The sequence below is a fragment of the Tupaia chinensis genome, unplaced genomic scaffold, assembly GCF_000334495.1.
Source record: "Tupaia chinensis unplaced genomic scaffold, TupChi_1.0 Scaffold145396_1, whole genome shotgun sequence".
In the NCBI taxonomy this organism is placed as follows: Eukaryota; Metazoa; Chordata; class Mammalia; order Scandentia; family Tupaiidae; genus Tupaia; species Tupaia belangeri.
Window position 1 is genome coordinate 1,576,090 of NW_006205257.1, and position 15,039 is coordinate 1,591,128.

Below are 15,039 nucleotides of genomic sequence, written 5' to 3' on the forward strand. Positions count from 1 at the left end.
CGGCCCGGGCCCTGGCCCCGGCGCTTCGGAGCGGGTGACGCTCAAGAAGGAGATCGGGCTGCTGAGCGCCTGCACCATTATCATCGGTGAGCCGGGTGCCAAGGCGGGCGGGGGCCAGGGCCGCAGGGCCGAGGACGCAGCGCTCCGAATTAGGGGCAGCCCCTCTCCTTAGAGCGCGCAGGGCCGGCATGCAGGGCAAGGGCTGGCAGGGCACAGGCTGGCACTGGGGCCCCAGAGCTGCTTGTTCCCACCTCCCTGGCCCCTCAGAAGTTGTGCGCCTGAAGGACTTTGGGTCTTTTCCTCCTGCCTTTACTTCTCTGTGGGTCTTTAGCAAGGCAGTTACCCTGTTTCCTCATCCATGAAGTGGCGGTAGTGACTACAGTCCTGTCTAGAGTACAGGGTTTGCCAGTGTGGGAGCTGGTCAGGCAGAGGCCTCAGGTGTGGGGCTGTGGGGCAGTCTGAGTTCCTACTGTGTGCAGGTCTAGGTGGCATGCAGCGCTGGTGATGTATTCTTGGAAAGCAGGAGGGACGGGTTGAGCTGTCCGGGGAGCAGGTTCGGAACCTGCATCTCTGCAGGGCTGGGCAGCAGGATGGGGTGGGGGCAGGGTGGAAGGAGGGGACAGTGGTGGGCAGACCAAGCCTGCAGGAGGACCAGCTGCTCCCTGGGCTGGCTTCCCAGCAGGCACTGGCATGTCTGGCCTTCTGGCTTCATTTCTCCACCTGAGAGTGGGTCCGAGAGTCCTGCCCCCACAGAGGGCTTCTGGGTAGCCAGGGAGCTTGGAGCAGTGAGAATGGCAGCGGGAGTTTCCTCTTTGTGTTCCAAGACATGAACTGACTCCTCCGGAACTGGGCTGACCCAAACCAGCGCCTTGGTCCACATCAGGTGCCACCGTTTCCTTCTGGGGAGGGACCTGTTCTGTTCCTGTCTCCTGGAGGATCTAGCTAGGAGCACAAGTATCTGGGTCTTCACCACCTGCTAGCTTTCCTGTTCCCAGGGCCCCAGCCAGTGGGGAACTAGTTGGGCGGCACCCACCGCCCTCCCACCCTCCGACTCCTGGAGTTGGGGAAAGTTTGGGGCAACCAGCAGAGCAGACCCAGGGGCTCCACCTTCTCCTCCTTCTCTTCTTCCCCCACTTCCTCTCTGTCCTACACATTCGCCCCACCTGGGTCAGAAATGGCTCTGGCTCTTGGCCATCCCCTACACCGCACATCAAGAGTTACCTCTGAGCCGTTTCACCCCCCTGCCCCTGCAATGGTATCTCCCAGGAGCTGGTCCTGATCTGACCCTGGCAGCTTCCTGGCCTAGGGTGCCCCTGCTGGCCTGTCTGCAGGAAAGAAGGGCTGGTTCTGGGGATTTGGCCAAGATGCCCAGGTCCCCCTCTCCAGGAGCTGTGCCCCTGGAAGAGGAAGCTCACGTCTCATGCATGGGCCATAGATCAGGAGGCTGATGATTCTGAAGCCCTCTACAGCGTGCCCAGCAGGGAGGGCTGCCCCAAGTGAGCCCAGCCACCTTGTCCTGTATTCCTACTCTGTACTCTCCCCCCATCCCATCCTCTAAGAGGCAGACCTGCCAGGGCTGCCCGCTCTGTAGAAGAAGGCCCTGGTGGTGTCAGCGGCAGTGGAGGAGGCTAACTCCACCATTGCACTCCTTCTCCAGGACTGACCCTGTAAGTTTCCATGCGGCACAGTCTGCCCTGCCAACTCCCTAACCCTGCAGTTCATTCCCGCTGTTCCAGCTCCACCACCTTCCCTCGGTCTCCTTGAAGGCCAAGTCAGGGTAAAGGGCAACTTGGCTAACCGAGGGTGGTGGATTCAGGAGCCGAACCCAAAGGACCTGACCCCCAGCCCAGTGGTGGTCCTGTGAGCCTGGCTTGGGGAGCTTCGAAGGGTCCCTGCAGGTGTGAGCTGGACAAGGGGAGACCCTGGAAGGTGAAGGAGATGAGGGTCAGGCAGGCATGGGCTGAGTCAGGCAGGGTCTGCACCACCCTCGCCAGCTGATGCCCTGAGGGCCCCCACACTGCCCCAGCCACTGCTGCCGGGTCATCTCCCACGACCTCTGCAAGAGCTTCCTTCTCTACACCACTACCCTGGGGAGCCTCTTCAAAGTCACAAATGTCTGCAGAGTGTCATATTTTAGCTTTTAAAGTCTCCAGAACTTACATCTGCTTTGTAGTCTAAACTTGCTTGTTAGCAATTTCTGAACTTGTTATCTCCAAACTTCCAGACTCTCCAGGAGGTCCTGCAATCCCCTGCCCCTTTCACCCCTTGCCCATCCCAGGCTAAGGAGTGAGCCTTGGAGAATGAGGAGTTCTGAAAAGGCCAGCTATGGGCAGGAGTGAGACTCCGCCTCACATGGGTATGGGACAGTGCGTGCCAGCCACAGTGACCAGTGCGGCTGGAGGACACGGAGCCAGCTGTGGCCGGGGCTATGCAGGCCACGCTGTCATCTAGTACCTGTTTAGAGAACTCTTCTTATGACATTGTGAGACATTTTCTTCCTTTGTCTCATTTCATCATCACACCCACCTCACTAGAGAGACGTGTTCATACCCACTTTAAAGAGGTAGACACTGAGGCTGGATATTAAACCTCACGACTGCAAGTGTTGAACTCAGGATTTGAACCTGATTTGGATTCAGCTCCTGATGCTCTTCATGGAGCATTGATGCTGAGCAAAATTGGGGCCAGATTCAAAGCTCTTGAGAGGGGCTGGGAGCTCATCCGACCAGAGTTTACTGAGCCCTCCATTCCGCTATGCATGGACAAACAGCAGATGGACAGAGAGGTCCCCTGTGCACACTCCTACAGCTGCACAGGGACCCTCGTCCTGAGGCAGGGACCTCAGCCAGCTCTGTCACCTGCATTCGTCACTAAGGAAGAGACGTGCCCGGATTCAGCAGAGTGGGAGTCACCCACGACTGGACAGGCACTGCCTCCACTCGCTCGCTTCGACTCAAGCATCCAGCTCAGGCAGGAGGTTGTAGGTCGGTCTCAAGTACATTCAGGGACTCGGGGGTCTACTTCATGACCTCCTCTCCCTAAGAGCCAATCCCCACTCATCTAGCCTGGGTGGCTGGGCTGCTCAGAGCCCCTACCTCCCTTCCACCCCTCCTCCCTGGGACTCTGAGAAGACAGAAATAAGAGCTTACTGTGCCTTACCACAGACCCTTACACATGGGGAAACTGAGGACCTGGACTGTGACCAGCCCAGAGTCAGGTGCCCTTGGTGTGCTCTGGGACACCCTCGGGGGTCAGGGCAGCTTGAGCTGCAAAGAGGGGGACAGCTTGGTGCATCTACGTAGCAATGATGTAGGGGACAGGACAGGTCAAGTCCCTCTCCCCCTGGAGCTGACCCTTTGCTCTGGGGTGGGGGGGGGAAGTCAAAGGCAAATGAGATAAACAAGCCACGTGGAGCCACAGGGTCGTGGTCAGCCCGAAGAGCAGTCCAGGGAGGAGGACGCAGAGTCAAGGAGTGGTCCAGGGTGGGGTTTGTGCGGCGAGGGCGTGGCCATTTTCTCTTGGGGAGGTGGGAGCCCTGTAGGACTTTGAGCAGAGGAGGGATGGCTGGGGCTGACTGGGCTCACTGTGGCGGGGAAGCTGCTGGGGCTGTGGGGGGACAGGGCAAGAGCAGGGAGGCCGGTCAGGCCAGAGAATAGCCTCGGCAGGAGACTCGGAGGCTCAGGGCAGGGACAGTGGACGCTCAGCTCTGAGTTCCCGAGGTAGAGCCAAAGGATTTGGGAGGAACTGGATGTGGGTGTGGGAGGAAGCAGGGCTCAGAGGAGGAGGTTATGGTCAGCGGGGTGCCCTCACTGCCTGGGGAAGACTGTGAGGGCACAGGTCAGGAGGAATTGGGTCTTGAACACGGACGGTTTGCAGTGCCACTCAGTACTTTTCAGATGGAGGTATAGTTCAGTTTAGTGCAGAGGTCCATGCTAGGATTTAAACGTGGGAGTCGCCAGCAAAAGCCGAGGGGACTGGCTGAGCTCTCCAAGGGAGTGAGTGTAGAAGGAAAAGAGAAGAAGCCCCAGGACGGAGCCCTGGGCACCCGGCATTGACAAGTCACGGGAGAGAGGGGACTTGCAAAGGACTTCAAGGACTGGCCAGGCCAGCGAGGTGGGAGGAAGACCAGGAAGCCGAGGGAGGAAGTGGTCACCTTACCAAAAGTGCCATGCGGGATGCGGCCTAGGGATCTGGCAACATGGAGCTCACCGGTGACCATGACAAAGCTCAGCCTGGAGACAGGCTGTAGACTGGGCTGGGCGAGCTGGGCTGAGGGACCTTGCTTCTGCTCTGCCCCTTGCTCCGAAGGAAAGTGGGTTAGGCTGGAGGTGCATGCTGGCCAATGAGCAATTCTGGGCACGTCCCGAGTGGCCCCCTTGGGGTTCTGCCAAGGCCTCGGTAGGCGTATCTGTCATCCCAGAGGTATCTGACATATGCTTAGCATGTGGTCACTCATGAGCTCAGGGGTACGGACTTTACCCAGGCCACAGCAGGCTGTCTGCTCCGCCCAGAATATTGGGCTTCTATGGGTCTCAGGTCTCCAGGGAAAATATTGGGCTGCCTAGTGGGTCTCCAAGGTGGGTGACAGTAGTGAGACTAAGTACTTCCTGTGGGTGTTGACGTGCCGTTCAGGGTCAAGAGCGTGCCAGCACAAATGGCCTTTCTGGCCATCTTCCAGGGTCCACGAGAGTGGGGCAGAGTCCACGATATACGAGCCAAGGTGGGAGGTCGAAGACAGCTTCCTGGAGGTGGTGTCACCTCATGGAGGCCAATGAGTGGGGAGGGACCTGCCACAGTGGAGAATGGAGGCCTTGAGTGGACCGTTTCCTTGGGCCCAGTGTAGATGTGTGGGGTGCATCCTCCCTGCCAACCTCAGGGTTAGGCCAGCCCTCTGCTGACCCCAGCCCAGTGCCACCATCCCCATCAGGTGGAGGAACTGAGGCCCGGAAGGGCAGCATTGCCCTGAGGTCACACGACTGACTTCTGCGTGTGTTTCTAGGGGTGAGGGTGGTCCAGCATTCTGGCCTGACCTCCCTGCGTCCTCCCCAGTCAGACTGCACATTCCCCGCACACACCTCAGGGCCAGGTGGCTGGTTCTCTGACTCGACCTCCACGGTCCACCCCAGTGACCTCCATGGTCTGCTGCTGCCTCCCAGAAATAGGTCAGCTCACACGGCAGTGGCCACTGGAACAATGGCCCTTTCTTCGTTCCTCCGAGGAGCCGGGTAAGCCCCATCAGGCCAAACATCTTAATGTGATAAAAACCACCCAGCGAATGCTCAGGGAAGAGGGGCAGGAGGAGGAGCCTCGAGGGAGGCCTGTGGTGGGGTGGGAGGGGCTCACACCCTCACCTACCTGCCCGCTGAGGACTGCAGGGACCACTGAGCAGCTGTCCCATTGAGTGGACAGGAACGTGGAGGCCTCCGATCTGCATCTTTCTGGCCAGACACCCAGCAAGCACCCAGCACTGTCTCCCAGCTCAGCCCATGTCTCCTGGTCCTGAGTCCCTGCCCCTCCTCCACTTCTTTTGAACCAGGATCCCCCAGGGACTGGTGTGGCCCCTGTGGTTCCTCACAGCAGGCAGATCTGCTGGGCCTGATCAAAGGGTCTGAGAGGGGAGGCCTGAGCCCATCACCACGACCAAGCAGGCACCCCTGCAGCACCCTCTTCCAGCTCGGGGGTCCTTCCTCTGCATCTCCTGCAACCTTCAAACCGCAGATCCCTGTCCCCAGATCCCCCTCTAAGCCTCTGGCCCCGTGACTCCTTGCAGAGTTCCCACCTACCCACATGGTGCCACAAGCAATCAGTGAGCTGTGCTGAGGTTATTTTCCCCCCTTTTTTTCTTTTAAGAATGATTTATTTAATTTTGTTATCAGTTTTTATTTTAAAAATTATCCAGTTTATTTTATTTTTTAATTTCACCAGAGAAAGGCAGAGAGAGAGAGAGAGAGAAAGGGAAAGTGAGAAAGCAAGCCACCAGGTCCAGGACTCAAACTGTGGTCCATTATGTGGGAGTCCAGTGCCCTTAACTACCACGCCACCTGCCGGCCCCTGTCATTTAGTTTTAAATCTGACCAGAGAAAGACAGAGAGAGAAAGGGAAAGTAAGAAAGTAAGCCTCCAGGTCTGGTATTCGACCCACGGTTGGCCATGTGGGAGTGCAGCACCTTAACCACCACACCACCTGCCAGCCCCTGTGCTGAGGTGTTCTGCCACCTTCAAGCCCGAACCTGAGGCTGGAGATGCTGGCGGTTGTCAAGATCCAGAGGGAGAGGCCCCTGAGGACCTTGGAGACACTGGCTACACCCGTGATCCCTTGAGCCACGCAGGGAGAAGTCCTGAGGCCGCACGTCCAAGACAGTAGTGGCACATCTGCCCCAATGGAGCCCACCATCCGGGTCCTCAGCCACTGGACGTAGAACTAGTGATGTGCTCCTTTCAGACCCCAGCACTGGGAGAGTAGGTGCCAGGTGTGGCTTCTGAGTGCCCACAAGGCCCCACTAGGCCAGATCAGGTAGAGTGGTGGGGTCTCTGCAGAGTGGGCGGCTCGGGCCCTGCATGCCTGAACATACCCAGCTCCTTCCCAGGCCACCCAGCCCCCACTGGCTTCCAACCTCGCTGGCTTCTGGCAAATCCCCCTCCGCCAGGTCTTGAGAACAGAGGCACTTGTGCCGGGTGGAGGGAATTCAAAGGCCCTTTAGAAACAGGCAGCCCACCCAGGCCCTGGGCCCCTCCTGGTCCCTGAGGGAAGAGGCTCCTCACCCCTCAAAAGCTGGCGGAGGGCACAGCTTACCTCTGGAGAGGGGCGCACGGGAATTATTTCATCCTTATCTGGATGTATTTAGGGCTCCTGGGATGTGACCAGAAAACCAAGTGGGGTGTCGTGGCCGTCCAGACTGGAAATCTGTGTCGGCCGGGGGTGGGGGTGGGGGACAGCACCGTGGACAAGGAGTGAATGCAGATTGGCGGCCACCACTGTGTCCTCATCCAGCCCCGCCTGTGGGCCTGGCAGGTGGAGTAGGCGTGTGCGCCCTGATGATGGACGGGCACCCTGCTGGAGCCCTGTCAGGTAGGGCCAGCCTTGTCCAGGGGCTGAGCCCAGGGCCCTCCAGGGCTGGCTCTTCTGTTCATGTGACCCGTGCTCCTGGGATTATTTCCTCTTGGGCAGGCCCCCAAATCTCCAGTTGCATTCCCCGATTGGTTCAAACCAAAGATGAGACCCCAGAACCCAGAACCTCGCCTTGCAAACTGCCCCACAGACTGTGGCTTGACCCTCCGAATGTCTCCTGTTGTTTCAGAGTGCAGGGGGCATGCTCTCGGACCCCTTGTTTCTTTTCCATTTGTAAAAAAAAAAATATTCATAGGAGAGACCATGGATACCCACACGAGAGGGACAGAACAAGAGAGGGGAGGTGCCCCTGACAGTGTCTTCTCACATCTGAGTCCTCCAATCAGGATCGTGGGCAGGCGTGCGCGTGGCGTGTTTGCAGATCAGCCCAGGCTCTGAACCCACATTTGACCACGTGCCTTCTAGCACTGCAGCTCAAGATGCTTCCCCTGTGCCGCCGAGGCTGGGCCCATGCCCAGGCATCTTGAGGTAACAGGAGCACTCCCTCCTCCACCCCTGCCCTTCCAGGGCATGGCGTCCACCGCAGGGCAGAGCAGAGCAGGCTTCTGGGAACCACAGCACTCCCCTTGCGCAGCACCTCAGATGCCTGCTCCCTTCCCTTCGGCCTCTTGGTCCCCACTCTGGGAGCACCGAGGGAGCCCCATGCCCAATCAGACAAGGAAATCAGTCCTTCTTGCCAAGGCGTGGATGCCACCTTGGCTCTCAAGCCACTTGCCATCCACTGGTTTGTGGGACAGATAGGAACTGAGCAGCTGCTGTGCTGAGGCCTGGTCCGGGAAGGCAGGGCTTGGGAAGGCAGGGAGGTGCCGCCTGCGAGGGGGGTGCCAATGGTACGTGAGCGATCACGCCGAGATACAAAGCGGGCCTCAGGCACGCTGGGAATGAGCTGAGGGCTGCACGTGGTACCTCACTGAGCCCCCAATAGCCCGTCTTACAGGCGCGGACTGGAGGGCAGGAAGGGCCCCCTGGCCTAGGAGGAACAGGGCCCCAGCCAGAGCCCGGCAGAGACTTCCCGCTGTGTGGCTGGGCTCCGAGCTGTGACCCCGTTCATAGTCAGAGCTGCCCCACAGGCACCGGCAGTCTGTCCAGACCCCAAGCCAAGCCAAGAGCCTCTGCCAGCCTACCACCCACTACCCGATTCCTGCCTTGGTGGCTTCTGACCAACCTGCGGCCCTGGCCCTCACCCAGGACCTGAAGCATTTCAATGACTCCAGGAAACAAGGTCTCTTTGGAGTTTCCATCCACAGCCCGAGTTCTAGGTTAGCAAGGAGCCCAGGAAGCAGGGGACAGACTCCCTGATAGGGAAAGGGAGGATAGAAAATAATGAAATAAATACAGAGTAGGGCCATGGAGTGGAAAGAGGTGGTGAAGGAGGGCTTCACAGAGGAGGTGCTACTCCCTGAGCCACTCTGTGAGTTCAGACCACGGCCACAGGAAGGTGTCAGGAGGGTGGTCAAGGTCTTGTTTTAGGAGGCCAGCTCTGGGCAGCAGGTTGGAGGGAGGATGTGGCTAGAAGCTGATGAGATGGGGCCCAGGCCGGAGGTGAAGGCCTGAGCATGGGCCCTATGGGGGTGACTCTCATTGCTGCTCTACTTCACGGGGATCGGTGGCTGCAGAGGAATTCAGACAGGACAGGGGGCCTTCTCTGGCAGGGGGCCTGAGTGGCTGGACCAGGTGCCATTCTCCATGCCAAGGACAGAGGAGGGGGCAGACAGTGAGTCCAGGATGGGACTTGCTGGGTTTGAAGGGCCCAGTGGCATTCATGCCTTCAGGCCCACTCCCTTCCTCCTCCTCCAGGAAGCACCCCAGGCTTCCTTCCTCACTGTAGAACCCATATCCCTACAGAGAAGACTGGGCTGCTGAAGGGGACCCCAGGCCTGACGTCTCTCCCTCCTTTCCCCACAGGTAACATCATCGGCTCGGGCATCTTCATCTCACCCAAGGGCGTCCTGGAGCACTCAGGCTCTGTGGGCCTGGCCCTCTTCGTCTGGGTCCTGGGTGGGGGTGTGACTGCTCTGGGCTCCCTCTGCTATGCAGAGCTGGGAGTTGCCATCCCCAAGTCCGGTGGGGACTACTCCTACGTCACAGAGATCTTCGGGGGCCTGGCTGGGTGAGTGTCAGGCACCACAGCTCGGGGGGGGCCTCTTGGGAACTGGAGGGCCAGCTGGGCCCTGGGCCTTAGTTTCCTCTCCTGCCTCCACATCCCAGGGAAATCAAGGGGGTGGAAGGACAGAGGGAGTCAGGGTGCGGGCAGCTCTTCAAGGCCCACGCTACTCCACTGACACGTGCTGGATACGCCAGGGGGCCCTCGACCTCTGTATCTCCTTGTACTTTCATTTTTATTCTTCATTCATGATAGAGCATGTGTGTGCTCACGCAGGAGAGAGAAAGAGACAAGCACTCTTCTCAAAGTCTGGTCACCCAGCCATCTCCTTCCTCCAGGCCTCTAGCCCGTCAGATCCTGGGCTCCACATGTGCGCTGACCGGGGTGGGGATTCAAACCACAGTCACCCTGTGAGAGCTGGCTCCTCTGGAGCAGCACGTTACCACTGCACCACAGACCTGGCCTTGCATATGCTTTTAAACAGAATTCCCTCAAAGCCCTGCTCTTATGGAGGAGGCAGCTGTACGGCCTGAAACCACCAGATAATGCTAGTACCCAGGCAAGGAGCTTTGATTTGATTGTTTTTAAGAGGTTTTTGTCTTAGCATGTATGCTCACTGGAGAAAGAGACAGAGACAGTAAGAGGGAAAATGAGAAATTGCCCCCCAGAAGGGCATGGTCGCACCACAGTCCCTTCTCCTCCCAGGATCTTGGGCACGCAAGTACACACACTCGGCATGATTTTCAAGCCACTGGGTCCAGAACCCGAACTGCACCTGGCCATGTGGGAGTTCAGCAACATAACCGCTATGCCATCTGCTGGCCCCGGAGCTTTGATTTTAGTAAACCCACAGGAGGAGCAGGGAGGGAGGCAGGACATTCCTACCACGTTCCCTGGAAGAGGTTCCTTTAAACAGCTGCCTGATATCTCTCTACCAGTGAGCTTGTGCTGAGCGCCTACTCTGACCTAAGGGCGGAGGTTGTAGTATGAAAGACTTGTCTCGGTCTCCAGGTCACTCAGAGCAGAGGAAACAGCCCCTCAAACGTGATGAACGCGCAGAGCATCCTTGCTTTGAGGAGCCGCCCCCAGCAGCGAGCAGGGTGCACACCACCAAGGGAATGCGCCCAGGGAAAACTTTGCACCAGAGCTCGGAGGGTGGGACTTGGACAGCCAGCCAGTGAGGAGGGCACCCAGCCGGAGGGAGCGTGCACAGAGGGCATGGGGGCCCAGGCGAGCATGGTCTGTCTGCTGTAACTAGAGGCAAGGTCGGGGTCAAGGCAGACGCCAGGGCTAGCTAGGGGTCGGGGGTCTGAAGCCCTCGCATTCGTCCGGATGAGTCATGCCTGTATTCAAAGGTACCAACAGATTCCAAAATCACTGAGGAGCCTAATTCTGGAGGAGGTAGAGCCACCGTGGCATGGGTGCGGGGGGTGCGGGGTGGATTCCTACTAAAAGAGGCTTCATAGATGGTTGCTTGGGAGGGGAGGGGTGATGTCGGGGCCTTAGGGTGGGTCTGGGGACGTCCAGAGAGACACCCCATCATGTCTTGTGTACAGGGCCTGGAGGGCAGAGGACAATTCTAGGCCAAAGGGTACAAGGTTTGAGGAGTGTGGACCAGGGGCCCTCAACTGGCCAGCCATGGCTAGGGCCCTGCCAGATGTACACAGCTGGTGGGCGTATGTCTGTGGGTCCCCTTTTCTGAGGGGAGGGTCTTCAAAGGGGCTGGGACTCAAGAAAGCAAAGCAGTCATGCTGCGGACCTGGGGAGGACTTGCCGTGAGAAGGTGGGCGGGAGAAGAGGGCCCAGGAACCGACCCCTGTGTGTGGAGGAGCGGGCAGAGGGGACACCTAGCCAGGGAGGAGGCCCGGTGAGCTAGAATGTTCTAGAAGCCAAGTAGGGAGGGTCAAAGGCAGCAGGAGGTCATACACATGGCTGCAGAGCAAAGGTGAGAACCAGGAGGAACATGGAACTTGGGGGCCAGAGGTCATTGGCACACTCCTGATAAGGCAGGCCCCACCCTTGAGAGCTGGCCAGGGGCTAGGACCCCCCAGGAGCAGACCCTTCCCAGGTGAGGCCTCATAGCCTTGAGCACAGGGCCTCTCCAGGGTGTGCCCGCCTCTGGGACTCCTGCTCCACCGCGGCCCTCACACTTGCAGCTTCCTACTGGTCTGGAGCGCCATCCTCATGGGCGCCATCCTCATGGGCGCCACCCTGCAAAGGAAAGGTTCAGGCAAAGGAGCAGAAATCACCCTCCAGCCCCTCCAGAAGGTCCAGCCCTACCTACTCGCCACAGGCCTCCCTCGAAATTATGATGCAGATTCAGTCACCCTCAGCCACACGGCTCCACTGAGATCCAAGGCTACAGGGACAGTCCCTTGGCTCGGGAAAGACACTCTCTGGCTCGGGGCTGGGTGGTCACTAGGGGGTATTTGGTACCTGGTCCCTCCCGACACCTGCCAAGGTCAGCCCTGCTGAGGTTTAAGTATATTGAACACCCTCTCTGTTACAACAGTCAGCAATGGGCCAGCAGGTGGTATGGACTGCGGAGGCTAAGGCAGCTGCATCCCACATGGCAACTGAATGGTTCGAGTCCTGTACCTGGTGGCTTGGAAAACGCTCCAGGTGCACGTGCATGCGTGACCAAAAGTCTCAAGAGGAGAATGAGAGAGAAGGGATTGCATCATGGCCACCCCTCTTGGAGTGCTTTCTCACTTCTTTCTCTCTCTCTCTGTTGAGTGCACACACCCTATAGCAAAAATTAAAAAAAAAAAAAAAAAAAAAAACCCTCTCAATGTTTTCAGCAGTGAGATCTCAAGGTTGACCCTATCTCCCTGGATCAAAGCCCTTGGCTGCCGGGCCCAGGCACCCACCCCTCTGGGCTGCTCGGCCAGCCAGGAGAGCCGCTGGGCCGCCTGCATCACTGCTGGCCTCACTCTTGCAGCTTCCTGCTGCTCTGGAGCGCCGTGCTCATCATGTACCCCACCAGCCTGGCTGTCATCTCCATGACCTTCTCCAACTACGTGCTGCAGCCCGTGTTCCCCAACTGCATCCCCCCAGCCGCCGCCTCCCGGGTGCTCTCCATGGCTTGTCTGAGTGAGTGCCCGCCACCCAGACCGCACCCTGCCCAGGGCAGGAGGGCAGTGGGTGGGACGGGGTCCCCACAGCTGTCCACTCCTGCACGAGTGGCTTTGGTCTGGGCTTCCCACCTTCTGGCCACCACAGGGTATGCCGTTCTCCTGCCACCTGGGCTGGACTCTGCCGAGGCCAGTCTTGGGGGTCCTCGGCCTCAGGCACCCACCGCCCCTTCCCTCCCCAGTGCTGCTGACATGGGTGAACAGCTCCAGCGTGCGCTGGGCCACGCGCATCCAGGACGTGTTCACGGGCGGGAAGCTCCTGGCCTTGTCGCTCATCATCGGCGTGGGCTTTGTCCAGATCTTCCAAGGTAGGGCAGGGTGGGCATGGGGGCGAGGGTGGAGACAGTGCTGACCCCTGACTTCTGGACCCCCCAGGACACTTTGAGGAGCTGAGGCCCAGCAATGCTTTCGCCTTCTGGATGACGCCCTCCGTGGGTCACTTGGCCCTGGCCTTCCTACAAGGCTCCTTTGCCTTCAGCGGCTGGAACTTCCTTAACTATGTCACCGAAGAGCTGGTGGACCCTCGAAAGTGAGTGGGGTCCCTGGCCCGGCACTGGAAAGGATGGAGAGGTGGCCTGTCTGCACAGACCTGTTGCCACCTGTGGCTCAGACTGGTCATCAGCTGCCCCACAGGACCTCCGCCCTGGAAGGAGAGCCAGGACACACGTGGTCTAGCCTGGCCCCGTTTTCCATGGCTGGGGATGCATCAGGGGGCCCTCTCTGGGCTTCAGAAAGACAATGTATCATTGTCATGCTGTAAATAGATCCAGCGATTTGCATTTGGCCAAAAAGGAGACATATGCACACAACATGGTCCTACAGAGGAAGCCAGGACTGTCTGATGCTCAGCCAGTCATCCTGGCAGTGAGCAGCCAGGCCGCGTGGGCCGGGATTGCCGCGGCCCCGGGGGACACCCTGGCTCTGTGGACTGCGTGCTTGGGGGCTGTCCAGGCTGACTTGGGGTATGTGCTTTTCCCTTTAGGTACAGACATTAGACCTTGCCCTTGGGACACAGTGTGGCCCCATCTGCCCTTCCTTCTGCCAGGAAGGGGTGGGAGCTGAGGGAGAGGCAGAGAGCCATGGCCCCTGCCCCAGGGCTCCCTACCCCAAGCTCCCGGCAGATGCAGGAGATGGAGGCTCAGAGCTGTTGCAGGTCCTCTGGGTCCCCCCTCACACCCCACCCCCTGCTCGCAGGAACCTACCTCGTGCCATCTTCATTTCCATCCCGCTGGTGACCTTCGTGTACACGTTCACCAACATCGCCTACTTCACGGCCATGTCCCCCCAGGAGCTGCTGTCCTCTAATGCAGTGGCCGTGGTGAGTGGGGCCCCTGACGCTCCCTGGTTCCTACCCGGCCCTCCCTGGCCTCACGCGGGGCTCTCCTCTGTGCCCACTCAGACCTTCGGGGAGAAGCTGCTGGGCTACTTCTCTTGGGTCATGCCTGTGTCCGTGGCACTTTCCACCTTCGGAGGGATCAACGGCTACCTGTTCACCTCCTCCAGGTGACTGGGCTGGGGGGAGGTGTTCGCGGTCAGGCGAGGCAGGTGCCCTCATGTGCCCAAGCCATGCTGGGGCCCACAGGAAGGGGAAGCCTGCCAGGTGGAGAAGCCCATCGGAAGCTGGGACGATGAACCTACCGGTAGCAAATGTCCAATCCCAGCTCAGAGGTGAAGAAAGTGAGGAGGGGGGCCTAGATGAGGGGACGAACTCCCCAGAGGGGTTGCCGGGGTCTGGGTCAGGAGGTCAGTGGTGACATCAGAGCCAGAACTGAGGTCTGGAATCTGGCTGGAGGTTGGGCTCATGGCCCCCGCCCATCTCTGTCCCCATCCCAGGCTCTGCTTCTCTGGAGCCCGAGAGGGGCACCTGCCCAGCCTTCTGGCCATGATCCACGTCAGGCGCTGCACACCCATCCCTGCCCTTCTCGTCTGCGTAAGTTGGGGAACTCAGGCCAGGCAGGGTATGGAGCTGGGGCCACCCAACAATATGGAGCTTTCTGGGTAACGGCAGGGCTGAGTCCCTGGGTCCAGCCCAACGGGGGCACGGGGAGGGGCCTGGTTCACCAGACCTCCTGGCCTGAACGGGCAGGCCCAGGGCAGCCTGCAGGGATGACAGGAGGCAGGCAGGAGGCCAGCTGTCAGCCCCAGGTCCTCTCCCAGTGTGGGGCCACGGCGGTCATCATGCTTGTGGGAGACACATACACGCTCATCAACTACGTGTCCTTCATCAACTACCTCTGCTATGGCGTCACCATCCTGGGCCTGCTCGTGCTGCGCTGGAGGCGGCCGGCGCTCCACAGGCCGATCAAGGTGAGGTCTGGGGGCGCCACCAGGGCAGGGGCAGCGCAGGCTGTGCTCAGGCCTTTACTTACACGGACATATTGGCTCCTCCTAACAAGGCCAGGAGGAGGGCGCTTTTAGTTCTCCCAGCGTACAGATGAGCGGAAGGCTAAGGCTCTTGCCCCAGGTCACACAGGCTGCAGAGACAGAGCAGGGATTCCATGAACAAAAACAGAAGATGGTCCACGAGCTCAAAGAAAGCACCCTATTTGCATGTTACGCAATTTGCATAAGCCCTTAAGTGGGGAAGTGCTCGGTGCCTGAAATGTGAAACACTGAAGAAAAAAAAAACTGACTTCCAGCCAAAGGCAAGCCCCAAATCTGCGCACAGCTGCT

General features: G+C 59.2%; 1 protein-coding gene across 1 annotated transcript in view; it reads left to right on the plus strand.

The window, feature by feature from the left end:
- The window catches only part of SLC7A10 (solute carrier family 7 member 10), a 76,307-nt gene that overhangs the window by 60,343 nt on the left and 925 nt on the right, over positions 1-15,039 (plus strand). The window contains exons 7-15 of the mRNA XM_006168013.2: positions 6-86; positions 9,034-9,238; positions 12,174-12,325; positions 12,549-12,674; positions 12,742-12,895; positions 13,561-13,684; positions 13,766-13,869; positions 14,200-14,296; positions 14,524-14,673. Coding sequence (XP_006168075.1) covers positions 6-86; positions 9,034-9,238; positions 12,174-12,325; positions 12,549-12,674; positions 12,742-12,895; positions 13,561-13,684; positions 13,766-13,869; positions 14,200-14,296; positions 14,524-14,673 — 1,193 coding nt within the window. The remainder of the gene's footprint in view (positions 1-5; positions 87-9,033; positions 9,239-12,173; positions 12,326-12,548; positions 12,675-12,741; positions 12,896-13,560; positions 13,685-13,765; positions 13,870-14,199; positions 14,297-14,523; positions 14,674-15,039) is intronic.